At 39.4% G+C, this 27,969-nt stretch overlaps 2 protein-coding genes across 4 annotated transcripts; one reads left to right on the top strand and one right to left on the bottom strand.

Annotated features, from left to right (window-relative positions):
• The first annotated feature begins 4,414 nt into the window (after positions 1-4,414).
• pla2g12b (phospholipase A2, group XIIB) lies at positions 4,415-8,138 on the top strand. 2 transcript variants are annotated; one of them, XM_031302432.2, is made up of 4 exons: positions 4,415-5,163; positions 5,656-5,744; positions 5,883-6,048; positions 6,888-8,138. In XM_031302432.2, exons 1-4 carry the CDS (start codon positions 4,539-4,541, stop codon positions 7,004-7,006), a joined length of 999 nt encoding a protein of 332 aa, XP_031158292.1. In that variant the 5' UTR covers positions 4,415-4,538; the 3' UTR covers positions 7,007-8,138. The 2 variants fall into 2 exon arrangements, with proteins under 2 accessions (XP_031158292.1, XP_031158297.1); XM_031302437.2 differs by having other exon boundaries at positions 4,416-5,163; positions 5,656-5,732.
• A 34-nt stretch (positions 8,139-8,172) lies between these two features.
• oit3 (oncoprotein induced transcript 3) lies at positions 8,173-22,104 on the bottom strand. 2 transcript variants are annotated; one of them, XM_031302418.2, is made up of 10 exons: positions 21,938-22,058; positions 15,216-15,292; positions 13,497-13,871; positions 13,254-13,364; positions 10,831-10,953; positions 10,585-10,707; positions 10,132-10,292; positions 9,552-9,964; positions 8,563-8,662; positions 8,173-8,402 (listed from the first exon to the last, which is right to left on the bottom strand). In XM_031302418.2, exons 3-10 carry the CDS (start codon positions 13,738-13,740, stop codon positions 8,244-8,246), a joined length of 1,434 nt encoding a protein of 477 aa, XP_031158278.1. In that variant the 5' UTR covers positions 13,741-13,871; positions 15,216-15,292; positions 21,938-22,058; the 3' UTR covers positions 8,173-8,243. The 2 variants fall into 2 exon arrangements, with proteins under 2 accessions (XP_031158278.1, XP_031158270.1); XM_031302410.2 differs by lacking the exon at positions 15,216-15,292 and having other exon boundaries at positions 21,938-22,104.
• Between the last annotated feature and the right edge of the window lie 5,865 nt (positions 22,105-27,969).

Raw genomic sequence — 27,969 nt, 5'->3', positions numbered from 1 at the left:
AGTGTTCCCTTACTGTCTGTCTACATGGTGTCATTATCTGAAATGTAAAGAAAATTCTTCCCCTCGCTTGGGCCCCAAGTGCGCATGGGCCCCTGGGCCCGTGCCCATAATGCCCATTGGGTAATCCGGTAAAATTTAGCAAGGCGGGTTGTGACTCTTTCTCTCTCTCTCTCTCTCTCTCTCTCTCTCTTTGTATCCTTCAATTCATTGAGCAGATGGATTTTCGAAGATATTTTAGCAGAGAGAAAGAGAAGCAGGAGATTGGCAGGGCAGTTGATTCTGAGGGAGCCGGCGTGATTAAGGTCAGTAGTGGTCTACAGGTCTAAGGAAATGTGGGGTGTTTGGTTTTCTTCTAACAATAAGCATTTGTTGGCAGGTCTAGGCACTAAGGCACAGCCTAAACTAAATTATTTCATTATATTTATTATATATGCTACCTATATTCTGAATTTCTGACCAACTTAACTTTCTGCATTAATTGGCTGTGATACATTAAATAAATATGTAGATGTTGCCTAAATGTAGGCTAGGCTAAACATGACTATATGCCCACAGATACACACACATCCTACATACAGTACATACAGTAATCATTACTCCAAATATTTTATTCCTTCCACCATCAGGTTATTATAGTCAGACAGTAGCCACTTTAAATAGGATCCTTATCAAGAGCTTACATGATAAAGCATGCAGCGATGCCTATATATATTTTTTCTTGTACTGCTATTTGTCATATTTGTTTAACTTACAAACTTATTAGCTGTCCGACCTCTGTTTGTCTGTTTTTGGACATTTTGGATGTTGTTTCATGTGACCAATTCGCATTTCGAAGTCATGAAATTAGCATCAGGGTTTTGTTTTATCTTAAAGGATAAGACAGAAGGAGAGGCTGAGGAGGAAAAGGGTCAAAAGGCAAGCTGCTCGAGGCAGGGAGAGCAAGCGTGTCCAGAGACAGAGGAGCTTGAGCAAATGGAAATAGAGAGAGTGGGAGACCAAACTGATCCAGGGAGAGAGGTAGAGCAAACAGACCTAGAGAAGGAAAATGACGAAGCAACTGCAGCAACTCCTTCCAGTAATGTGCATGATTTAGGTGACAAAGACACAGGGCCCCTACAGGTGAAGCTGAAGAGCTACCCACAAGATAGCTTTGGTACACAGAAGAGGACATTTCACCACAACTGGTTGGAATATTCAATCAACCGTAATGCAGCTTTCTGCTTCCCATGTTGAGTGTTTGGCAAAAACATCAAACGTGATGCTTTTGTCAGTAGTGGTTCCAAGAACTGGAGGAAAGCCTTGTTTATATTTGGCAACCATGAGATGGCACACACACATAAGGATAGTGTTGTTGAATGGAAAAGCTACCAGGCAAGTAGCCGACAGGGAGACATTGCACAGATGATAGCATCTGCAAATGCAAGTGAGATAGTGGAGAGAAGAGAGTATCTAAGGCGAATTGTTGCAGTCACTTCCATGTTAGGGAGACAGGGAATCCCCTTTCGTGGCAATAATGAAGGCGAAGATCATCCAAACAGAGGCAACTTTCTTGCTTTCATGGAGCCTTTAAAGGAGTTTGATCCTTTCCTTCAAAAATATAAACCTCCATCAAATGATACCTATATCTCGCCAACCTGGCAGAAGCTTTTATGGGCAAAGAAGCTGTCTGTGACACACTGAGGGGCAAACACACAGATGCATTTGCCACAGACCTGTATGAGAAAACCAAGGCCATGTGCCACACACACACAGTATCCCAGAACCACATGCTAAGAAAAGGCATAAACAGAAGAAAATGGAGGATTTTGTGTTGGAGACAACCATGGGTTCAGGCACTGAGTTGATCAGCTCATAGACCTTGAAAACCAATTTGCTTTTCCCCTGTGTGGACAGGATGGTTAGTGAGCTTGAACTAAGATTTTCTAGTGTACATTCAGGGCTCCTAAAAGGCATCCAGGCATGCGGCCCTAAATCTGAGAACTTATTTAGTGAATCCTACTTGGATGAGCTTGCCAGGCACTACAGCATTGACTTGAAATCAGAGGAGGTTCTCGTAACAAAAAACTTTCTTACCTGCAAAACAGAGGCTGGATGTCCACCCCAAGACATGTTAGCTGTGCACAACTTCCTAGACCCAGACATGTCTCCCTCTCTGAGGGCAACCATCCAAGTTACCCTTACAGTGCCTGTGAGCAGATGCTCTTGTGAAAGGCCCTTTAGTGCACTGCGTCGGCTTCACTCCTGGCTGCGTCAAACAATGGGGCAGAAATGGCTTCACAATCTTGCAGCCATGTCGATTGAAAATGACATACTGAATCACCTAAGTCACAACAGAGTGATAGACCGATTTGCCACCCTTAAAAACAGAAGGCATTCTCTGATGCTTCCACCCACGTAGACAATAAACACAATATAGCTGTTGACTGTGGTTTTGAACATTATTTCATTCTCAATTGTACTTTATTTGAATACTGCCTTGTCATTGTATCATACATTGTATACATCATTTGGCAGAATAAATCATCTTTATTTGAGAAACTCTCAAACTTGTGTTGTCAAATTTCACTGTGACCTTGAAATTCAGGTTCTTGGGTTATGCTGTATATATCATTCTTTGGACAACTTATCTTATAGAGAGAGGAATTAGATATAGTATGCTATTACTTTATCACACATTTACATGAGCAGACAGCATTTAAGTCATTGCCTACAGAAGAACTCATCAGGAGCACAGTCTGGCCTAAGTAAATGCAGCTTTGACGTGTCTAAAAGCTACATTACAGTAACTTTTGTTGAACAGAGTAGAAATGGAAGAAGATATGTCTGTCACTTTTTACTTGTTAACATCTTGGTTTCTTGACTGGTTGTTGACATAAGTGTAGTTCTAATACAGTAACAAAAGATGTGAGTGCAAAGATTTTGCAAACGCAAGTTACAAATACCCTGGGGGTTAAGCACCCCCTGTCTTTAAATCCCAGTGATGTCCCTGACCAGTACTATATCTGTCAAATGAATGTAGTGGAGTAAAAGTACAGTTTTGCCTCTGAAATGTGGTTAAGTAGAAGTATAAAGTGGCATAAAATGAAAATACTCAAGAACAACCAGCTCAAGTGTTCAAAATTGTGTTCAAACACAGCTTTAAGTAATTGTATTAAGTAAGAGGACGTCAGGTTTCACAGTTTCCAGTCATCCATCAGTTAAAGAACAGCAGTGAATTTGACACTTAACATATGTTGTTTTAGTGGCCCAGAGCAGTCTAATTAGTATTTTTTAATATGAACAACTTCCACCTCCAGTCCAATTAGTATTTTTTACTGTAATATGAACAACTTCCACCTTCAGGTTGAAAACAAATAAGTTGTGGTGTATGTACAGCCTGGAGCTACTTATGTACTGTGGGCAGTAGTGGCCTAAAGGTTAAAGAAGCGAGCCAGTGACTGGGAGGTCACTGGTTCTAACGACAGGATAAAATCAGGGTGGGGAAAGTGAAAGAGCAGTGCTTGTCCCTCCCTTACTACCACCACTGAGGTGCCCTTGAGCAAGGCCCTTAACTCCAAGAAGCTGCTCAGTGTAGAATGTGTAACAGTGTGAATGTGACAGGTCATCGTTGCAAATGACAATTTGTTCTTAATCGACTTACCTGGATAAATAAAGGTTAAATAAATGTTAAAGGATTATAAATAGTACTGTTTCAAATCATAATAAAAAGGCCTGGATGTTGTCACAGCCATCTTTTTCTGATTTATTCTGTATGGAGCTGTGCAAGAACAAGATACCACGGAGAATTAGGAGGATACAAGTCCTCTCATTTCTAGCTACAGGAGACTGAATAAGGCATTCGGGGGGACCTGAAACCCCATAATAACATACTTGACAACTTGTATCCTTAAAACAGACCTCTGTTGTTGGACAGGGACATTAAATAAGAAGACAACAAAAAATCAATATCCACAGCATCAGGAGCAAATTACTCTTCAAACACCAGAGGGCAGCAGAGACATGCCAAATGAATAAAATACCTTTCTGTTTGTCTCTGTACTTATTCTGTGCTAAGTGTCATTTAGTCTGTGACCTCTATCAAAACACAGTGAAGATATTTGATGTCTTGATAGAGGTCACAGAATGAAATACCACCATCAGATGTGCCGAGTTTAAAAGAAAATACGAAGAGGGTTTTTCCTCTGGGCTCAAATTCCATGTGACGTTTTGAGTCATAAAAATCCAGTTATAGCTTTTGTGGATGAAACTGATTGAATTACTCATTAGATGTTTTCAAGAATCACAGAGAATGAGCGGATTACAGAAATTATACAAGCTTTCTTTGGATTGATATGGGGTGACCTTTGCCCCCAGTGGGAGAGAGTGCCTTGCTGTCTGCCTGAACCTAATCATAGGTCAAAGTCTGCTCTCTGGCTGGCAGAGCCAGTAGGAGCACAGTGTGTGTATGTCCCTCACTGTCTAAGCTCTTCTCACACTGTTAACAATACCTTCACCTTGTGCAGAGCTTCCTCTGCTCGGATTGTCACCAGTTCAACACCATGCTGCTTCGGACTGCGGTTCTGCTGCTCCTCGGCGTGTGCACGGGCATGTGTGCCACTTTAGGCCATTACCAGACTCAAGCAAAGGAAGAGGAGGAAGTCCCTGCTGTGCACTCAGCTGCTGTTACTGACAGTGTTTTAGCAGCTACCTCTGTAGATGCAGCTGAAGAAGCTGGAGCTCCTGCAGATACCCAAGTAGATGATGTGCCTGCAGTTGAGGAACCTACAGCTAATTCCATTTTTGGTGACAATCTATTGGCTAAAATACTTGCAGTGGATAATCCAGCTGCTGACAAACCAGCAGTGGATGTCCCAGTAGCAGAAGTTGCAACAGCCGAAGAGCCAGAGACAGACAGTGATAGGCCTGCTGGAGACGCCTCTGTTGTGGAAGCTCTTACTGGTGAAGCTGTCACCCAGGAGCAACCTTCTTCTGAGGCGGAGGAGAATGACATTAGACCAGTCAAAACAAACCAGTCCCTGAACGAGCCCTTGGCTCATAAAGACGACAACAGCTGGAGCATCAACTCAATTAGAAATAGTTTCCAGAGTGTGCACGGATACTTTGACTCCCTGGTGGAGCTGGTGGGGGGACACAATGGTGTGTGTCAGTACCGCTGCAGATATGGTAAGATCTAATCTCTTGAATTTACTTTTTTTACTGTTATGTTACTGAGAACCACACGTATTTTAGTGGCCTGGAGGGGGGGGGAGTTGTTGCTGTTTTCAAAAGAGCCAAAACATTTTCAGTCTACCTGGTTCACAGTAGATTTTCAAATGCTAATTATATTTTGTCCACACCCCATATTCTTCCTTCTGTTATATGTGTTTTCTTAGTACACTTTGAGTGTCAAATTGGTGTCTCTGCTGTCAGTTTATCTACCCTCAGGCTGCTGATAATGAAACCTGAAAACATTCTGGTTATCAGTCTAGGTGGTAGATGTACAGTTACACAATCAATACATATGTTCTTAAACAGAAGTTACATCTTATCTGTGAAACAACACACACCCAAGAACAGATATATCCTGTAGACCCAAGGAGTATATTATGACATCAGTGTGTTAATGTGCCTTCACTTTGAGAAGAAGAATTAAATGGAACGTCTCTGTTTTTGTAGGTGAACCTCCTCAACCTCGTCCCGGCTACCAGCTCCCAGAGCCCAACGGCTGCAGCTCCTCTCTGGTGGGATTCCAGGTGAATGCCGCTGTAGGTGGCCCACATAGCACCAACAGCCCAGAACTACATCATTAAGCCCATAATAATGGGGCTTACGACAACCATAATGGCTTAAAATGCTAGGTTCTTGGTAAACTGCACTGACAATACAGTTCTTTATTTTGACAGCTTGACCTGGGGATCCCTGCTATGACTGAGTGCTGTAACCAGCTTGATATGTGCTATGACACTTGTGGCACAACCAAGTACGACTGTGACTCAGAGTTTCGCTTGTGTCTGCATGGCATTTGCTCTGACCTTAAGAAGAGTCTGGGCTTTGTGTCGAAAGTACAAGGTGAGATATTCGCAGATATTTATATATAAAGGTGTATATGAATGAAACCACCAGGGTATGTAGGCAGTTGGGTTTGGAACCGGAGGGCGCTGGTTCAAGTCTCCATACGGGACCAAAGTAGGGTGGTGGACTGGTAGCTGGAGAGGTGCCAGTTCACCTCCTGGGCACTGCCAAGGTGCTCTTGAGCAAGGCACCGAACCCCCAACTGCTTGGGGCACCTATCCATAGACAGCTGCAGCCCCCTCACTCTGACATCTCTCCATTAGTGCATGTATAGGTACTGAGCATGTGTGTGTATTTCAGGCCTGTGTGTAATGTGTATTATAACAACAGAGTGAAAACATTTTAATTAATTATTAGGGATTAATAAAGTATAAATGATTATTATTATTATTATTATTATTATCATTATTATTATTATTATTATTATTATTATTAACATCTCACATACATTGTGAGTAGGGCTGGGCAATATGGAGAAAATCAGATATCATGATATTATTGATCAAATACCTCAATGTCGATATTGCAACGATATTGTAGGGTTGCCAATTGGTGCTTTTACAAAATATTTTCACAATTAGATTTTAGATAAATCATCATCAATAATGTGCATATAATGACTAAGTGGTTAAAGGCAAATAATAGAACAGCTAGAACAGCCTGGTGAGTTCAGACAATGGCATCCCTTTACTGTAATGCAGCCTTTAAAAACAGGAAAAGACAACACTATCGATATATTATTGATATATTGCCCAGCCCTAATTGTGAGTGATCAAAAAATCATACTAAACTCTGCCTCCCTCCTCTCTCTATTTCTCTATGTCTTTTCTTCTTAGCCTGTGATTCGATGGCGGACGCTCTCCACAGCACAGTGGGGACTCTTGGTTGCAGGCCTTACATGAACAGCCAGAGGGCAGCGTGTGTCTGTGAGGGAGAGGAGAGGGATGAACTGTGACACAGAAAGACTATGGACAAACTCCTGCATGCTTTCACAGACAAATAACAGAGTCATAGGTATTTCCACAGATTATACTGTATATTTATAGGCTTTTTGTCAAGGAAATACTTCACAAGAGCCCTCTCAGGATTCACAGCTTGGGAGTTTAAAAAAAAAGACATAAATGGGAAATGCAGATGAACAGTTTCTTAGGTTTTATTCATAGGCAGTACTAACACATATTAGGTATCTGAATATGACTTTCAGGTTCCTAATTAACTGCCCTATGCATGTTTTACTCTCCATACTCAATTTCATTTTAGGCCATTTTTAGGCCTCTATGACTCCATTACCATAAATTACTATGATAACTCCAGACAAATTGCCTGATGGGAAGGATATTGTTGGATTAATTTCCTCTAGATAGAAAGACACAATTTAATTCCTCTGCTGCACATGGTTTGTTGTGTTCTGCTATTTATCAAAATAGTCTGCTCAAACCTTAAGTCAGTGTCATGTAAATGTAATGCCTATTACAGCTACTGTACTACGTTAATGTTTGATGTAAGTTATTTGCCAGTTATTTGTTATGAATGAATAAATGACTAATTGCAGTTTAACTGATTAATTCTAGATTAATTGTCAGTGAAGAAGCGCATTAATCATTTTCAGGCAGGGCACACTAATATCTCTTCTCTAACACACTGGGATGTGTGACATGAACCCCCAGCCATCTGAGCAAACGAGTCAGTCTATGGGTGTTCCACATGTATTTGTCAAGTCAGTGATAGTGTGAAGGATAAACCACTTCTATAAATCCACAAAATCTTTAAGCTGTAATCAAGCCTGATAAATGCCAGAAAGTTTGACATAGAAAAACATCCTTCATGCTGTAGTTGTTACAAATTAACTGTGCCCCCTCAGAATGATTTCTAATAGAAATGTCACTCACTTTACTGCCAGTAAATTGTGCTGCCGGGCAAAGTGGCAATGACACAAACAAACTTGGATGTATTAAGCAGAATTTAAGTGATTTACAGCACTGTGACTGACACAGGAACTTACATAGGAATAAAAAAGAGTGTATATACTACACATCATGTATATGTGCATAAGAGAGACTTTTAATATCTAAATAAACTGAAATGGCAAGTCTCCTTTAATCTAAATGTTACTCTGCAAATGTAATTTTGCTGCTGCTGTTGGCTCTCATGGTGTTTTTCTGCCTGTTTGAGTTAATGGCTCTATGTTAGCATCATGGCTCAGGCAGGATGAAGATGGGGCCTCCACTCAGTGTGTGCTGCTCCTGAGGTTCACCGGACCGAACCTCTCGGCGGACACGTCTTTGACAACGCTGGGCACAGTGGGAGTCTCCTGCCCCGCATACTAACACCTGGCAGTGGAGGAACACTTGCTGTAATCAGAGGAGACAAGCTTGTTTTGAGTACAGATAGAGAAGAACACCACCACAGTGTAAGGACACTGGCTACTTCAGTCCTTGCAATATAGTGCTACACAGAAATAAGCCCACACACACTTGCCAGCTGGCTCCCAGCATGCTTTTCTTTACTCACTTGGTTGTCCTTGCCAATGAACTTGAAGACAGGGACCTGGTAGTGCTTAGAGAGCTGGTCCTTTGATGAGTACTGTGTCACCGTTTCATCAGAGATACACCTGAATTAGAAGCCAAAGAGGGAAAATAGAGTCATACATGTGTTTGATATCCTTACAAAGTATTCAGTGATCCAGATATGTTTCTAACAAGCCACGTCATCAAGGTTAGCTGCCCAAAGGCCATCAAACACTGTCGCGTTTTTAATAGGAAAATCAAGAAAATAGATCACTGCCCTGCTCTGTGTTCGTAGAGTAGAGGTAGAGATTTGGTAGAGAAATGGTTTGCCAAAAGAAAGTGTTCCCCAGATAGTAAGGATTTATACTCAAAATATTCTTGTTTTCTTTCCACATAAATCAGAGTACGAGGCTAGTGGCATTTTTCATTTGACATTTCCTTGAAGGAGTGGAGATTTCCTGTCCTATAACCATGAAGCGGCTGATGCTAAAGCTTTGTGGAAACACAGCAGCTGGGTCTGATTCTGTTGACATTTATTACATATCTCGTATTAGTGAGACAATATTAAAAAGACAGAATTCTGCAGTTTTCATTGTGGGCATGAGCAAGACACTTTAAAGGGTCAGTTCACCCGAATTACAAAAAATGGTCATTGCTATACCACTTTATTACTATCACATCTTTTTCTTTGGCTTTCCTGTTAATATAGTGTATAGTATCTATAAATACAGGCCAGCCACAGTTTACTTATATAAAACTATCAGGTGTCAGGGTTAGGAAGACATATGCAAATATAAAAGTGATCATGAACTTGAGCTTGAATCCTTTATTATATATATTTAGCATTATAAGGTAGCAAAACAAACCTATTCATTTATATACTCTTCCAGCAGTGCTATTTTGTGGTTCATAAGGCACTTAAGTATTATGTGTGCTATGTCATGCAGCACAAGATGTGGCATTAGAACTGATAAAACCATCCACAGTATTCACCCATCTTTGATGAGGTAATACTTGAGGGCCTGGTCAGCTTTAGGTCCTGGTGTGGCGAAGCAGCTCTCCACCAGCGCAGAGAGGCCCTCCACCCTCTCTTTTGGCTCCACCCCAAAGAACAGGGAGTCGTGCAGGCGGAGCTGGGGCGGGGTGCGATACGGCTCAGAGAACTCTGCGCTCTTAAAGAGCTCTAGAGAGAAGGGGAAGACTCCCTCACTGTGGCCTGCCAGTTCGAGGGCTGAGCTGCGCTGACTTGCCTGGTATCCGTCCGACACTTGGTACTCCCTGGGGAACTCACAGGTGACTGGGAGCACTAACTTGCTGGTGCGGACTATCAGGTCCCTGCTGCTGCCTGGGCTGCTCCTAGGGAGGCCTGTCACTAGGTTGGTCCCCACAATCTTGTCATCTGTCACCTAGGGGTCGACATTCAGTTTTATCAGTCGTGACAACCTCACACAACCCACTTTTAAGGCACTACCCTTTATATATTGTTGTAATCAAATATGTCTCCTAGCCCTAACTGCAGAGACTAAATCCTGAGCACATTCTGTCTAAAAACTTTGAACCCAATGCCTCTGACCTCTACCACTGTGCCGCAGGTCTTGAGGCTGAAGCTGAGGTTGATGTGTGTGCCATTGGAAACACCTCGACAAGACGAGTTGGACAGAGAGAGCTCCAGTCCTCCTACAAGGTCCTTAGGAACTGACACAATAATAGAGCTGGAATCACACTGGACTGGCACTGCAGGAAAGGGAGACAAAGATATGACATATTATTATGGTCTCATAACATGGCACAAATCGTGAAAAAAATGCAAAAGAGAAGAAAACAAACCACACAATCTATTTGTTGGCTAAGTACATAAAGAGATAGATTATTAAGAAAGTAATCAACATTTATTAATTGATAATGACCATAAATGATGGATACAACCCTAAATATCTTTGGGTTTTGGAAAGAATATGTGAATAGAGGATGACACCTTGGACTATTCTAATATCTAGCTTTCTCATACACAAACACTGATACACACCCTGACATATGCGTTTATCCTCTCCCAGCTCCAGCCCTCTGGGACAGTGGCATTGATAGGAGTCCAGCAGTGAGGAGCAGCCATGGCTGCAGCCTCCATTGTTAACATGACAGCCTGCTATCTCTGCATGAGGTGACAAAGAGACATGAAAAAGATGAAGCACACCGCGTGGTTTCTTGGTTTAACTATCTCGGTACAACATTAACTGATGTGTCATACAGTATGCACATCACAACACAGGTGTACCTCTGCAGTTGCTTCCATCCTCGTCCAGCACACGGCCCGGCCCACACTCACAGCGTCTGGAGCCTTTGGTGTTCACACATACCTCTGCACAGCCACCGTTGCCCTTCTCACATTCATTTACATCTGATCATAGGACACACACCACAGCTGGGTCAGGTATTATTACCAGATGAGTCCTTTTTCAATCGACTGAGTACCAGATGGGTGGAGTTTATCACCTCACTTAGTGTTCGGGAGGAAGATGATGAATCGACTTTGAAGGACTTTAAAACTGCATTGATAATACTGAGAGGACTGGTAAAGAAATAATGATGGTTGAAATAAAAGGAGGGACTAAAGTGAGAGTGCAAGGGAGTGAGGGAAGAGAGTGAGCGAGGATGGAGAAATGAGACAAAGAAAGGCAGATTTTGTTGATGGGTGAATAATGAGATAATGGGACTTTTCAGGCCGGCTAGTTTCCCACTGCATGCCTGTCACCCATCACTGTGCAACATCCGGTTTACCATACACACACACATGCATGCATACACGCACACGCACACGCACACACACACACACACACACACACACACACACACACACACACCTGGAGTCAGCAAACTGTAAACCCAGAATTAGTTGTAGGCTAATTAAACTTTGTAGTGGTCAGTCACTACTTATTCTTTCATGTTTTTTTAAAAATCATATTCATTACTAAATCACATTAGTTGTTTGTAATAATCAGCTTAAGTATACAGTGCACACATCATATTATAAGCAGAACTAAGGATGGGAGGGGCGGGGTCATTTGAACGCTCGATGATGTTTTTTGCCCCCAACTGCTCCTTCCAGGCAGCGCTGCGACCACTGCCTCCAAGGCACCTAACCCTAACCTTAACCCTAACCATAATCATAACCATAACCAGTGCCTAATCCTAGTGCCTTCCAGGCAGCGCTGCCTGGAAGGAGCCGTTGGGGGCAAAAAACACAGATAAACCATTTGAACGCTTCTGCGCTGAAGCGATGCAAATGCTCATGGGGAAAAATGTTCTGAACGGTTTCTGTCCTAGTTAAAGTGTGTTTTAATAATGTTCTGTTAATGTTCTGGGTGTGCATTTATGTTATCTGGGTTTAAGCTTTGTATGGTTGAATTAGTGTAAATGTTTATCTACATTTACTGTTGCACCATGACCAAGACCCGGGTGGGGACTGATGGCTTCTGGGCAGTGGCAGTATTCAATGGCATACCCAGTTGGAAAGTAGTAATTCTGTAATCTCAATTAAACTTTCCATGTAGAACATTGCAATAGGGTATAACAAAGCTAAATGTGTATTAATAAATTTTTTCTGGAATTTGTTTTGAATACTTTGTTCTACAAATTGGGCTGTTATTAAGGAAAACAAATATTAATTATCTGAAAATAATATTTATTTAGTATTGATAACAACCCTACATTTTTGTATTTGCTATGTTTCTTTGCTTATTTAACCAAACATGCATAACTTAGACAACATAAAACTCCAGAAAAAAATAATTTATGTTTACTAATGATTTTTAGTAATGACTACTAATGTAAACTTGATTTGTCTTCTGCATCAGCTTACCGCTCTGTGTTAATACAACTTGACTTGTTAAGTTTCACCTTTTGTAAAAACTTAGATGGTTTAAGGCAATGGGTTTCCACGCAAATTTCTAGTAAAGTCAACTAATTTGGGATAACAGTGTACAAAAGACAATATTTCAATCTTTCTGTCTCTATCGCTGCTCCCTTCATCAGGCTTTGCACTCATCTTTCCTATTTTATGATCTACTGTATCATATTATTTAGAAACTAGAAATAACTCTATTGGTATGGAATTGGGATATTTAAACACATCCTACAGTTACTCAGGTCATAGAGACTAGATAAAATGGCTGGAACAGCCGTCACAGAGTCGTGAACCACGGGTACTTGAACCTCAGGGGGTACGTGGAAAGATTGTGTCTTATTTGATAAAACAGAATTTACTGATTTAAAAAAGTATATCCACATATTGAGTCAGCTATAACATCTAAGCAATGTTGTGATTAAGAGTGTGTGATAACTGGTTAGCAAGTGAGCAGAGACGTTAAAACAGCTAGCTAAAAGTAATCGATAAATGTTGAAATGAATAGCGAAAAGTATGGATAGATAGTTGAAAAAAAAACAAGATAAATGAATAAGTTGTTGAAACAGTTAGCTAAAAGTAACAGATCAACATTTGAAAGCGTTAGGAAAAAAAAATGGTTAAAACGATTATGTTAATATACTGCAAAGCCAGTCTGATTGATTTTGCTTATTATTATTATTATTATTATTATTATTATTATTATTGTTATTAATTTTCAGAAAACATTTCCTATCTGTCTTCCATATCTGTTACACAACTTTTCTGTCCCCTGTCTTCCTCCCTCTCCGTCTCACCCAGGCATGTTTGTCTGTCTGGTCCCAGGGCAGTTCCAGGTGCACAGTGACAGTCAGACTTGGGACATCTGGGACCTGCACAGTCCACCTCATCACAGATATCATAGAAATCTGTGCAACAACCACACACACACACACACACACACACACACACATACACAACAATAGCAGGTAAAATGAAAAGTAATTAATTTATTGGATAAAAAAATGATTTTTATATACATATCGGACATGTTCACTCACGGCCACAGTAAACATGGAAGCAGACTGAGGGTTTGGGCAGGCGATAGACAAAGTATCCTCCACTACAGGCCTTTACATCGGCACTGGCGTTCCACTGGCAGCAGTTGTCATTGAAGCTGGCACAGACAGGCAGGGTGACGACACCCTCGTGGGGTTGAGGGTGGCTGCCGTTGAGCCAGATGGGAGCATGGGTGCCACAGTGATTCTCAGAGATGCAAAAGGTGGGCATGGCATCCCCTGCCATACCAGTGAAGCGGTACCATTCTCCAGACACGTGGCTGTCACACAGGGGCACACCGGATGACTGGTTGACGTGGTAGTCTGTGTTCCTCCAGGGTTCATTCAAGCTGATGTAGGCAGAGCATGGGTCCAGGGCTGAGGTGGCAAAGATGAACAAAAAAAAGAACATGATGTAAATGTGTGTTTTACTATAAGATAAGGAGAATGAGCCAGAGAAGTTGGTTGGGCAATGTATAGAGTCTGAAAGGGCAGTGGTGGAAAGTAACTGTTTACTTAAGTACTGTAAGTAGTTTACTTAAGTATTTTCATTTTTAGCTACTTTATATTTCTAGTCCACTAGATGCAATATATTGTGTGATTTTACTTTGCTACTGTACATATATTTCAAAGCTCTAATCACTGGTTATTTTTCAGTTCAGGACTGCACATAAAAACATATGATAGGTTTACAAAATATGAGTTAAATTACCCAACAGTATATGGAGTTGTTAAAATTAGCGGCTCACACATTATTGTGACAATGATGCATCAATAATAATATATAGGCTCTATACTGTATAGTACTGTAGCTACTTCTACTTTTGATACTGTAAGCATATTTTGCTAATGATATTTATGTAACCTACTTTCACCTAAGTAAAATTTTGAATGCAATACTTACTTACTTCTATACAGAGCATCATTGTATGCTGTGGTATTGCTACTTTTACCTAACTAAAGGTTCTAAATAATTCTGCCATCACTGTTAAAGGACCAGTTCACCCAAATTATCTATATAGTTTTATTTTGAAAAGAAAACATATTTGCTCACTATATTCTTGTACTATTCTTGTACAGCCAATGCAAGTAGTTTTCTTTTTATCATATCAGGGTTTGAGATTTCTGACTCCACATCAATATAATGGAGGTGAAATAATGTTTTGTTTCTGGTGCTCACAGCATTGAAAACTTACCTTTAAAAAGACATTCAAAACAGGGGCACTCTAGGGATTTAAGGTGTCAACCATGAACCACAACACCCCCGGTTTGAATTCAGTCGGGGACTTTTGTTGTAAGTCCTTCACCATATCTCTCCCCCTCATTTCCTCTGAAGTCAGCTCTCTAAGAAAGGCATACAATGCCCACTAAAACAATTTCAAAACAGGGTCCTGGCCCTATTACTCATAACAATCACAGACCTCATTGCCAATACTTTTCAGTAGTAAGTACCAAAAAAAACAACCAGAAATCTCAGAAACCAAAACTACCTGCATGGATAGATACCAATAAATGTGAGAAAATATGTTTTGTTATTTTGTTGAAGTGACCATTTAGAAAGGTTCACATTTCTGCCCAGTCCAAGTCCAAGCACTATATCCCATGTTTTGTACATTTAACCTATACAGGTCGCTTGAGCAAACGTGTTACCATTAAGCAGACCTTTGAACCGTCAAGATAAACTGTAACACATAGTCAATTCTAACTGAACTAAAAGCCAACCACAAAGAACTCGTTATCCAGTCCTGTCAGCGGTGACTCTTTTCACTACAGCCAGCTTTGCAGAATCAGGAGAACACCTGAATGAGCAGAGCAAACAAAGTGCAGCAAAAACAATCAATAGTCTCTCCCTCACTTCATGCCCTCTCAACAGTGTAATTAAGAGGTTGACATAAAACAAAAGGAAAGAACAATACATGAGGCAAAGTGGGCAAGAGTTAGAGTGTTAATCACTAAGAATTAGCAGGGATGAAGAAACAGCTGGAGGCTGATCAAACCGGCAGTAAAGCATCTTCAGTGACAGGCCAGGAGTCAGGAAACATGACAGCTTTACTGGAGCAGTAACCAGCCATGTAACCAAACTCAATTTAGTTGGATTGATCTGTATAAAGTATCCATGTTTACGCTTTCCCCTACCTGTAATGAAAAGTGCTTTCTGCGTGACATCTAATGGAGGCCAAGGTTGACCAGAGGTTTACAGTAACAGTTCCTTTTACAATAAACATGAAAACACAAACTATGGTAAGAAAAATTGACTGACATCTTAGTTCCTGGAATCTACGAAGAAATATACAGTATGTGTAAGATGGGACTCATTTTGTGACCATAAATGATGTCACCACACACATTTTTTACCCTCCATCCACTAATGGGCAGTCCATCTTGTTGCTACCTGCTGCTCCAACAAAAGCAAAGGGATCAATCCATGGCCCACTGACAGCAGAAACGACCAGTTTTGCAGACAAACGACTGACCAACTGTGTTTCTGCTTGAGCAGCACAGAAGGGGCAGAGGACATAGCTGACTCATGCGGGTGTATGCTAATGGTGGCGTTAAATCTTTCAGTTGGGGCTTGAATAACTTAATATGGCTATTAAGGGAACGTGGAGCCAAGCCTGACCTGAGTCAGAATCCAACCTCTTATTTGCACAGATGAAGATGAAGACCCAGAGTAAACAGTGTCCAACCCTATTGTTCTTCATTATAAATATTTTTTGTTAAACAATGATGCTGGGTTCCCAGATAGCTCAGTTAGTAGAGCGTGCGCCCACATATAGAAGTATACTCCTCAACGCAGTGGGCCTGGGTTCAACTCCGACCTGCGGCCCTTTGCTGCATGTCATTCTCCCCTTTCATGTCTTCAGCTGTCCTATCATAGTAAAGGCTGAAAATGCCCAAAAAATAACCTTGAAAAAAGGACGAAGCTGATGATATTCTATTATTTCTCCTACTGTCTAAACATCCCATGAAAAGACAAAACCTCATCAATTAGAATTAATGCGCTAACACTGAATGTCCTGCCTAGATTTCTCTATTGTTTCAATGTTTTGTTTTTGCCCAAACATTTCTTCAAATCTATAGACCAAATCATTACCAGGTTTTTATAGGGGTGGGAAAGCAGCCAGGGTGAGGAAATCATTATGGCAAACATTTAAATTCAGTGGCGGACCTTACCTACCTAATTTTCTGTTTTACTATTGGTCAGCACATATACTCAAATTGACTTACTGGCTTCAATCACAAGGGTCGTTAAGTGTAGGTTGGAGGTTTAATCATCAATCATGTTCCTCATCTTCCCCGATGGCTCTACTCCCCTCCTCCCTACCAATTAATCCTTCCAGATTTACAAACAGCCCTGTGATGCTGTCTCCCCTTAAAATTTTAATTGAGATGTAATTTATTTTTAAGTTTATGTCAACCTCCACCCTGATGCCTCTAGTGAAGAATCTCCTATTTCTCCCATCACTCATTGATACTACTGTGTTGAGGCGTTACACTTTTTAGAGACCTCTACAGAGATGGCACTGTTTGTAGCTTTTCAGTATCCTCATATTTTAATTTGCCTGCATCCCACTTGTTCTGTTACTTTCAAGTTAGACACTGTGCCTCCTCTCTTTTTCCATGCTATCCTTTCCTCTCCACTACTGTAACCAACGATAGGATTCTAACCCTAAAACACCACCAGAAATCACTCATATCCAAGACGTTTGACATTCATTCTGTTGCCAAAACTTACTAGAATTGCTTGGGAGCAGGAACTGTGGGTGGATTTTACAGATCAGTGGTGGGATAAAGCTGTGCATACGATCAAGCACACATTGTGCCAGGCTGGAACGTATACAATTCAAGGTGTGACAGAGTTCATTTTTCAAAATCTCGACGCAAATCTGAGAGATGTCACGCTTCCACTTGTAACCTGATATAGGTAGTGATAGGTAGACTCGTGGCCTAGTAATGGGAATTGAACCTGGCTCTGCACTTCCTAGTCGCTAGTGTTATTTGGAGCATGTTAACCACTAAGCCACTGTGATGTCAAACAGAGAATATTGAAAAAAAGTCATAGCACAGTATGTTGAAACAAATCATTAAAAAGTCATACTATGGTATATCAAAAATGTCATAGTATAGCACGTCGAAAAAATGTATAAAAAACGTCATAGTATAGCATGTCGAAAAAAGTGATAAAAAGTCAGTATATTATGTCGAAAAAAGTGATAAAAAAGTCACAGTATAGTATGTCAAAAGAAGTCATAGTATGGTATATAAAAAAAAGTGATAAAAAAGTCGTAATATAGTATGTCGAAAAAAGTGATAAAACGTCATAGTATAGTATGTCGAAAAATGTCGTAGTATAGCATGTCAAAAAAAGTAATAAAAAAGTCATAGTATAGTAAGTCGAAAAAGTGATTTAAAAAAAAGTCATAGTATATAGCATTTCGAAAAAAGTATTCCAAAAGTCATAGTATAGCATGTCGGAAAAAAAAGTCATATTATAGCATGTCAAAAAAGTGGGAAAAGAGTCATATTATAGTATGTCAAAAAGTGCATTTATCTCTCCAAAACAAGAGGTTGGGATAGAGACTAACACGAACACAACTTTTCTCTACATCTATTTGTAGTCTACCTTTCTGTAACATGGGTTTTGAAACTAATTGCAACCTATAGGATTTGAACCCTAAACCTTCTGTCTTCCAATCATTGTCTTATCACTCTAAGCTATCTGACCTCAAACAATACTTATTTTTTTGGCATATTTGTCTCTTCGGCTTAGGGTATTGGACCTCAGAACTTAATGAAACACATCAGATTTGAGCACCCAACCTTCTGTCTTCCAATCAGTCGCTTAACACTCTTAGCTATCTGACCTGACAGAAGATTATGATTTTGGCACATTCGTCCCTTTCACTCAGTATATTGGACCTCAAAACTTCCTGAAACATGTAAGATTTGAACACCTAATCTTCTGTCTTCCAATCATAATCTTATCACCTGACACAAGGTTTATGATTTCGTAAAAAAGTCATAGTATTGTATGTCAAAAAAAGTCGTAATATAGTATGTCGAAAAAAGTGATAAAACGTCATAGTATAGTATGTCGAAAAATGTCGTAGTATAGCATGTCAAAAAAGGTAATAAAAAAGTCATAGTATAGTAAGTCGAAAAAGTGATTTAAAAAAAAGTCATAGTATAGCATTTCGAAAAAAGTATTCCAAAAGTCATAGTATAGCATGTCGGAAAAGTGCATTTATCTCTCCAAAACAACAGGATGGGATAGAGACTTACCGGAACACAACTTTTCTCTACATCTATTTGTATAGGTTTTTCCTCTATAGTAGTTATTGAGCTAATTGCACTCTATAGGCTTTGAACACTCAAAGGTCTTCCAATATTCTCTTATCACTCTAAGCTACTTAACATGACACACAAATTATGTTTTTGGCATATTTTTCTCTTTCACCTATATTGGCCCTCAAAACTTACCAAAGACATAGAAGATTGGAACACTCAACCTTCTGTCTTCTAATCATATTCTTATCTCCCTAAACTAACTGATCTGACAGTGAGGTTCAAGTTTTTGGCACATTTGTCTCTTTCACTTAATATATTGGACCTCAAAACTTCCTGAAACATGTAAGATTTGAACACTAAATCTTATGTCTTCCAATCATAATCTTATCACCCTAAGCTATCTGACCTGACACAAAGTTTATGTTTTCATTAAAAAGTCATAGTATCGTACGTCAAAAAAGTGATAAAAAAGTCATAGTATAGCATGTCGAAAAAAGTGATATAAAAGTCATAGTATAGAATGTCGAAAAAAGTGATAAAAAAGTCATAGTATAGAATGTCGAAAAAGTGATATAAAAGTCATAGTCTAGTATGTTGAAAAAAGTGATAAAAAAGTCATAGTATAGAATGTCGAAAAAGTGATATAAAAGTCATAGTCTAGTATGTTGAAAAAAGTGATAAAAAAGTCATAGTATAGAATGTCAGAAAAAGTGATAAAAAAGTCATAGTATAGTATGTAGAAAAAAAATAATAAAAAAGTCATATTGAAAAAAGTGATAAAAAAGTCATAGTATGTTGAAAAAAGTCATAGTATAGAATGTCAAAAAAAGTGATAAAAAAGTCACAATATACAATGTCGAAAAAAGTGATAAAAAAGTCATAGTATAGTAAGTAGAAAAAAATAATAAAAAAGTCATATTGAAAAAAGTGATAAAAGAAGTCATAGTATAGTATGTTCAGAATCAGAATCAGAATCAGAATCAGAATCAGAAAGGGCTTTATTGCCAAGTACGTTGCACATACGAGGAATTTGTCATGGTGTTCTTGGAGCATGTCACACATACAAATATAAGAAGGATAAAAAGATATAAACAATATAAGTATAAACATATACACACAGTACGTATTAATAACGATAAAATAAATTTAAATAAATAGTTGAAAAAAGTCACAGTATAGTATGTCAAAAAAAGTGGAAAAAAATTAATAGTATACGTCGAAAAAGTCATAGTATAGCATTTCGAAAAAAGTGATAAAAAAAGTCATAGATTAGCATGTCGAAAAAAAGTCATAGTATAAAAAGTGATTAAAAAAAAAGTCATAGCATAGTATGTCAAAAAAAGTGATTACAAAAAATGCATAGTATAGTATGTCAAAAAATACAGTATAGTATGTTAAAATAAGTCGTAATATAACATGAAACATGAAGAAGCTGGCAAAAAACTGTCAGGAAGTCACAGGACAGTGCACAGGACAGTTTCTGACTGTCCCGGGACAGTCATGGAGTCACAGGACAGTGTCTGGGAGTCACAGGACAGTGTACAGAACAGTCTGGGAGTCACAGGACAGTGTAAAGGACAGTGTCTGACTGTCACGGGACACTCCTCAGGACACTGCTAACAGGACAGGACAGTTTTTGCTGCCACTGCTGCTGCATAGTATATTATGTCGAAAAAAGTCATAGTGTGAATGTTGTATGTGGTTGGGTTAGCTCAGTTGGTATAGCAGGTGCACATATATAAAAGTGTATGCCTCGACGCAGAAGGTCAAGGGTTTGAGTCTGACCTGTGTCAATTTCCTGCATGTCTTCACCCCCCTCCCCCTTTATGTCTAACTGTCCTTTCCATTAAAGGCTGAAATGCCCCAAAAAAGTAGTATATTGAAAAAGTCATAGTATAGTATGTCCAATACAGTGATAAAAAAGTTATAGTATATTATATCGAAAAAAAATTCATAGTCTAGTATGTTGAAAAAGTCATAGTATAGTATGACAAAAAAATGATAAAAAAGTCATAGTAAAGTATGTTGAAAAAAGTTATAAAAAAGTCACAGTATAGTATGTCAAAAATAGTCATAGTATATATAGTATGTCGAAAAAAGTGATAAAGTAGTTCTGGTATAGTATGCTGAAAAAAGTCATAATATAGAATGATAAAAAAAATCATAGTATAGTATATTGAAAAAGTCATAGTATAGTATGTCGAAAAAAGTGATACAAAATTTACAGTATATTATATCAAAAAATTCATAGTATGCCGAAAAAAATCATAACTTCATAGTATAGTATGTCAAAAAAAGTGATAAAAATAATTGTATAGTATGTTGCAAAAAGTCATAGTAAAGTATGTTGAAAAAAGTGATTAAAAAGTCATAGTATTTTATGTCAAAAATAGTCATAGTATAGTATGTCAAAAAAAGTGATAAAGAATCATAGTATGTCGAAAAAAGTCATAGAATAGTACATCGAAAAATGTCATACCGTAGTATAGTATTCAAAAAAAGTGATTAAAAAGTCATAGTATAGTATGTCAAAGAAAGTCTGGAAGACAAAGGGTGAGAGTCTGAAGTGCCTACTTGCTGGTGCTAGTTAGAACAGTGCTAACCACTGAGCTACTGTGCCAACAAATGAAGCATGTCAAAAACAGTCATAGCATAGTCACACAATACACAGACATTATAAATGTAGAAAAATCCCGAAAAAAAGCACTAAACTTAAACAGTGATAACATAACTGTAAAATATATTGAAAAGCTGAATCACACTGTTATATATGAAGGTTTTGTGAACAGTCTAAAGATTGAATGACGTCTGTAGATGAAAGTATGTGGGAGGAGTAGCATTTAGAAGTGGAAGAAGCCTGAAGAGGATTTAAAGATTGCTCCTTTGACTTTCAATGTAAAAAGAAAAAAACATAATATTTTAAAAAGTATAAATGGTGAAGAAAAGTTGAATACAAGCACAAATGTCCTTAAAGAGCTGAACATTTTGATATTTCAAGGGTTTTTGTAGCTGAAAGTATGCAGAAGTAGTAGGTGACCGAAAATTGTACGGAAGAATCGGATAACAATACTGTGTATGCTGCTAAATCAGCATTCACACAATAATCTTCATATAGGAGATAGCTGCTTTGAAAGTGAAAATAAATGTTAACTCACCTACACCTGCAACTGCAACAACCTCCAGCAGCAGACTGGTAATTACCCAAAACATCATGATGCGTTTTCTCTGTGTTGTCTAAATGATAGCCAAGCTCAGGCCTGAGTGTGCATGTGTGTGTCGCTCTTCTGGTTCATCCTTAGGGGAAGCCTGTCTTTAATAGGCGCCTCTTATCTGTATGTGTCATTTTGTCATGTCTGTCTCCCCAAATCCAGTGACAGGACCATCCTCCCATTGTTTCAGACTTTAGTCTTCACAGTCTATTCCTTCCATCCTTGCACACATGACCTTAAACTACATCTTTTTTTGATATCATGCTGTGAAAGTGTGGTTGTGTCTTAATCTTTTGTCTCATCCTTCCTGATTTAAAGGGCGTGTAAAATGGAGCAATGATCTGATCTGCAGCAGCATTAAACCAATCTGATTAATCTGCATAATGCCGTGCTGAGTTGTCTTTCGCTTCAAGATGACAGCGAGGTTTGCACATTCAGGATTTACCATAGAGTATATTGAGGACACACTGTGCCAATAGAGTGCATATGTCCTTATCTAACTCATTACTTTACCATTACTCCTGGCCAGAAAATGTCTAAAGCCCATTCGAGCCCATTTCATTTCAAAAGTGCCCAAACTAACCGGATGCTTGCAGTTTTTGTTTCTCATATGTAATTAAATCAATGGAGAAATTGATCCACCAGGCTGTTAGAAGAAATGAGGTGGAAAATGCCATTCTTCTTTTGTGATTACTCCTGGAAGTAATACACCGTTAGCCCACCGGGCGGCAGGTCCCTATGGCCAAAGATCAGCACGTATTATACTGTACTACTGCATAACCATACGTTGTACAGGAAAAGCATACAGTGTATATAGTTTTCCATGTTTAATGATCCCCTTGTTTTTCACTTTTGTTCAATTTTCCTCTACATTTCAGCTTAATTTAGTTTTTCAAGTTTGGATTTTTTAACTACTGTGGTTGACCAATGTGCTGAACATGGTAAAATATCAAATAAAAAATGATCACATAAAATACATCGTTACAAATAACATGAAACAACAAAACATGTTAAAAGACATTTGATGCCCAGACTCAGCTACGTAGGACCAAAGGCCAGAGTAAAAAGGTGTGTCTTTAGCAGGGACTTAAAAGTATATATAGTCTGCGCCTCTCGAATATTCATTGGAAGGCTAGGTTTATGTTTGTTTTAGTGGTTTCACCACTGTGAAATGTGTTGCAGGATGAGGTTAAAAGATACTGGTCGTTTTTTCTTTTCTTTTTTTAAACACACTAGAGGTGAGGCATATGAAAGGCAAAGTCAATCTATTGGTCGATCACTTTGGGCCAGACTGAAATAGCTCGAAAACTGGATAGATTTTGAACAGATTTTGTATGGACATTCATGGTCCCCAGAGGTTGAAGCCTGGTAACTTTAGTGATCTCTGTACTTTTCCTTGAGCACCAACAGGAGCTTAACTTTTTGGGCTTTTAGTTAAATGTCAAAGGAATGTCATGAAATTTGGTAGACATTCATGTCGCTCTTAGGATGAATATAACAACCTTGGTAATCCCCTGACTTTTTATCGAGCACCATCATCAGGTCAACATTTGTCTAATACTTTGGTTCATGACCAAATACCTGCAGAACTAATGATATTCCCATTAGCCCCAGCTGTACATAGGAACTGTTCAAATGTAAAACTAAGATGGCGGATATGGTATATGGATTATATCAGCTCAACAGCATCATAGCATGCTGACATTAGCATTTAGCTCATAGCACTGCTGTGCCTGAGTACAGAACCTCACAGAGTTGCTTGCATAGCATACTTGAAAAACTTTCTTATAATCAAACCAATATTTTACAAAAGATTGACTTTTTTAAACAAATTTTAAAGGAAAATATCATAGCCTTTTCTTTTTCCATTGGCATTTTTTTTATAAACTTTTCGATTTTTAGATGTGAATGCAGTTTCAATCATAGCCATGCTTCATGTACCTATTGTATGAGAACAGTTTATCCCCTCAGTTCTATCTCATAGGATGTCCTGTACAGGAAAAGCTGGAGGCCAAGGAGAACCAGGGGAGGTGGTCAAGACCTTGAAAAGCTCTGTCTTGTATATTTCTGTATGTCCATTAATCACTTCACTTCCAGTGGGAACAACAAAAACCTCAAGTGGACCACTGGCTCCAAAAACTGGATAAGGATTTTATTGATAATTGAATTACATTTCTCTTTTATACATTATTTCATAAATGATACAGGATTTTACATTTTTCTTTTTTGCCAACATTACAGCATCATATGTCAACAGAAGAAAAAAAGACAAGAAAAACAAATAAAATAAAAATAAGAGGTCAGAATGGAGTCATTTCAATTCCTACATTCTGCTTCACTCTTTAGGCATTTTAAACATATCTTATTGTAATTACACACAAACAAGATATTCAAAACATAACACATATTCAAAACATTGAATAATAATGTCGCTTTGGAGAAAAAAGGCTGAGGGTGGATGAAAATGACAGGAGAGAGGGACGGGAATGGGAGGTGTTCCCCGATAAGATAACAGAGAGCACATGACACTTTTCCTTTGGACTTAAATCCAGGACGTTAGTAACTGAGATCAAGAGGTCTCCTCCTTTATAGGTGCACTGAGGATGGAGGGTGTTTTTCCATTCATTGGGGAGTATAAATGCACGCTGAGGGAGGAGTTTATGGGAGTAAATAAGGTGAAGATGGTAGTGGGGTTTGAGCAGTTGGTTGGCTGGAATTTAAGTCAGATTTGGCAGGGCAGATTCTAAAGACGCAGCCCTGTCCACTGTCCTTTATAACTAGGAATCTCTACAAACAACGTTCTTAAATTATCTTTGCAGTTTTTTTGATAAAATCATCTTTTTTATTTTCACATAACTTCTCATGTAAACATACATTCATGCAACACCCTCTTTATAATAAAGTTTCCCTATATTTGATATATTTTGTTTTTTTTTTAAAAATAAACAAGAAAACAAAAACCAGGCAATAAAAAGGTGGATGGTGTGATAAAAAGAAGGAGGTGATGATGGAGAGAAGTGTAAAAAACAGCAGAGGGAAGGATTGGACTGTAGACAGAGACTCTCACCTGCCACAGTACATCTCCAAGGAAACGCCACCGTCATCGTGTGTGTGTGTGTGTGTGTGTGTGTGTGTGTAAACTGGCCTACTCAGGAAAAACACATGACTGATATGAAGTTAGATGAGGGCGGAATTGATTTCTACCACTATTGGCAGTTGGTGATTAGGGGCAAAGGATTCATGAATATTGTGGTCTAAACTTTGTCTGCAGTGCACTCACGCTTCAACACACAGGTTCCCATTTCCACTCCTAAACATTTAAATGTAATCCTCCTTTATTTAAAGGTTTCATTCCAAATAAGAGATTAACTATGGCAATGAACTTATTATTGCCATTTACCAAATTGCTACATTATCTATACCTTTAAAATCATCCAAAAGGCACAGTTTCCCTTGGAGATAAAACGCACGCGTGCGCACGCACGCACGCACGCACGCACGCACGCACACACACACACACACACACACACACACACACACACACACACACACACACACACACACACACACACACACACACACACACACACACACACACACACACACACACACACACACACACGACCAAATCCTGCCTTAAGATCTGCATGGCTAACTTTTGATTTGACCTAAAAGCATGCATTTTAATCGAAAATCGGCAGTTAAACACAAGGATCTCTTCAGTAGGATTCAGCCAACTGTCCACACGAGACACACAAGCAGGATCTTGAATTAGACTATGTTCAGGGACGTCATGTCATTGAGAGGGGCCTTCAATCCTCACCCTGAACAGAAAACTAAGTGTAAGCTGACAAAGGTTTATTTAATGACCATCCCAAAAAAATGGACAACATAAACATATGGCTTCTATAACCTTTGATTTAACCTATCGGGGAGGGGATGAGACTTCAGCTAGATGTGGCAAAGAAAAGTGTCCAATTAGGTACAAAATTGCAGTAATGCTCCTACACATTCACAAATTTCTACTGAGGGCACACCACAGCATGCAGTCTACCCTGCCGTGTCATCGGGGGGAGCAGGGGGGCATTACAGCAACAGTGGGAGGAGAAAACTCAAAAAAGCCTCTGTGAATCAGTGCCATGATGCTTTTTTTAATGTAGCCTTCTGTTATTTTGTCAATAAGCATTGTAAAGGGAGAATCATGAAAAAATTTGTTGAAATGCACATCACATGCCGTTAAACTAAAGGCCAGGTCACTGAAAATCTGATAATATACACCTCTAAGAACAATACTTTCGATTGGAAAAGGAGAAAATATTGAACTGCAGGCAATTTACTCAAATCCTGCACCTGCTGTATAATGCGGCTTTACTCTTTTTAAAAGCCTCTCAGTTCATCAGATATATTAAACTACTGTATACCTTGCCTGTGGGTTTGTCTGAGACAATGGTCACTACACAGTTTAACGCCTCCATTATGTTCAGCATTTCCGCAGCAATCTTTGTATTCATGAGATGGTTATACAGGTCAAGCATGGCATTATCCACATCCCATCTGCGTTGCTCAAAATCAATTCCAATCAAAGCGATTTTCACCCTGATTTGGCTTCAACATGGTTTCCCCCTCTTTGGTGGCCATGCACAGGAGCCTTACATCCAACCTTGGATGTAGTTACTGTGAATTACATTGTGTGTGTTTGTCATGACAAAATATAAAACAGTTAGTTCAAGTTAGTAAATGCATACATTATTATGCTTTGTGTGTGTGTGCGTTGGACAGTTAGCGGGTGTCCTTCATGGCAGGAGATCTTCAGAGGATGTAAATGAGTTTCTGATGAAACAATGTTTGTAAGAGAGCTCCTCCCCCCACTGAAAAAAACTAGCCTCTGGTCATCTGTTTATTTGATTGTATACATATATATATATATATATATTTATATTCTTTTCATAACAAATATACTATGGCTTTCAAAATAAAAAGTGCCAAAATATTTTTTTTGGAATAAAAGAACACACAGTGATGTTGTTGTCGGTAGTACTCTCATACTCAATACGCAGACCGGGCCGCTACAGGACGTCAACAGGAAGAGGAAACCAGGCGTCGTCATGCCTATATCCTGCGAGTCGAGACAGGCTCCTGACAAAGGTCACACTGGGAGGGACAGCTGTCCGTCACCTGGAGAAGGCGTGGCCCAGGGAGGGGGAGGCCACAGGAAGACGAAGGTCCCCCTGATGGTGCGACTGCAGTCAGGACTTCCTTGTAAACTTTAACGTGTGGGGTGGGAACTTTCTGGAGCCTACCAAGAGTAGGTGTGTGTGTGTGTTGACAGTTTGACTGCTAGAGGAAGCAGGACTACACTGCTGTGTTGACCAGGGCTGAGTGGCCAGGGTCGATGTCCCAGTGTACCCCAAAAGTCCCACACACACACACACACACACACACACACACACACACACCCGCACGCACGCACACACACACACACACACACACACACACACACACACACACACACACACACACACACACACACACACACACACACACACACACACACACACACACACACACACACACACACACACACACACACACACACACACACACACACACACACACACACACACTTAATGACTGCCCCTCTGCATGTCCTCTGTTCTGGAGTGTCTAGAGGTGTAATAATTCCTGTTTGCCCCCTGGACTTCCCTGCAGGCTGTCCCTCCGGAGACTTGAGGCATATCCATAGTGCCCAGTGTTATTCCTTCCATCATCATTGTCCTTTTCATCATCCTCGCCATCCTTCAGCTGTGAGAGTTTTTCAGTTCCCAGTACTCTCGCCATCCTTCTTCGTCTTTTAGCGGTTTTCACTTGCAATTCCAACTGAAGTTTTCAGTCAGGAAAGTAAAAAGAAAAAAAAGAAAAAAAAGAAAAAAAAGGAGAAAAAACTAACTCCCACAGTCAAGACAGGGATGGGATTTTTG

This window comes from Sander lucioperca, chromosome 15, assembly GCF_008315115.2.
Source record: "Sander lucioperca isolate FBNREF2018 chromosome 15, SLUC_FBN_1.2, whole genome shotgun sequence".
NCBI classification, from domain to species: domain Eukaryota; kingdom Metazoa; phylum Chordata; class Actinopteri; order Perciformes; family Percidae; genus Sander; species Sander lucioperca.
Note: the sequence above shows the minus strand (reverse complement) of the source record. Positions and strands in the feature narration are given on the sequence as shown.

What these genes read in the sequence shown, in the direction of transcription:
- pla2g12b (XM_031302432.2), top strand. Translation starts at nt 4,539, where the DNA reads ATGCTGCTTCGGACTGCGGTTCTGCTGCTCCTCGGCGTGTGCACGGGC. An exon ending in TCAGTACCGCTGCAGATATG is followed by an intron (nt 5,164 to 5,655) that starts GTAAGATCTAAT and finishes CTGTTTTTGTAG; the next exon opens with GTGAACCTCCTCAACCTCGT. An exon ending in CTTTGTGTCGAAAGTACAAG is followed by an intron (nt 6,049 to 6,887) that starts GTGAGATATTCG and finishes TTTTCTTCTTAG; the next exon opens with CCTGTGATTCGATGGCGGAC.
- oit3 (XM_031302410.2), bottom strand. Translation starts at nt 21,995, where the DNA reads ATGATGTTTTGGGTAATTACCAGTCTGCTGCTGGAGGTTGTTGCAGTT. An exon ending in AGACAGACAAACATGCCTGG is followed by an intron (nt 10,954 to 13,253) that starts GTGAGACGGAGA and finishes TCCTATGATCAG; the next exon opens with ATGTAAATGAATGTGAGAAG. An exon ending in TATTACCTCATCAAAGATGG is followed by an intron (nt 8,663 to 9,551) that starts GTGAATACTGTG and finishes CTTCTAATTCAG; the next exon opens with GTGTATCTCTGATGAAACGG.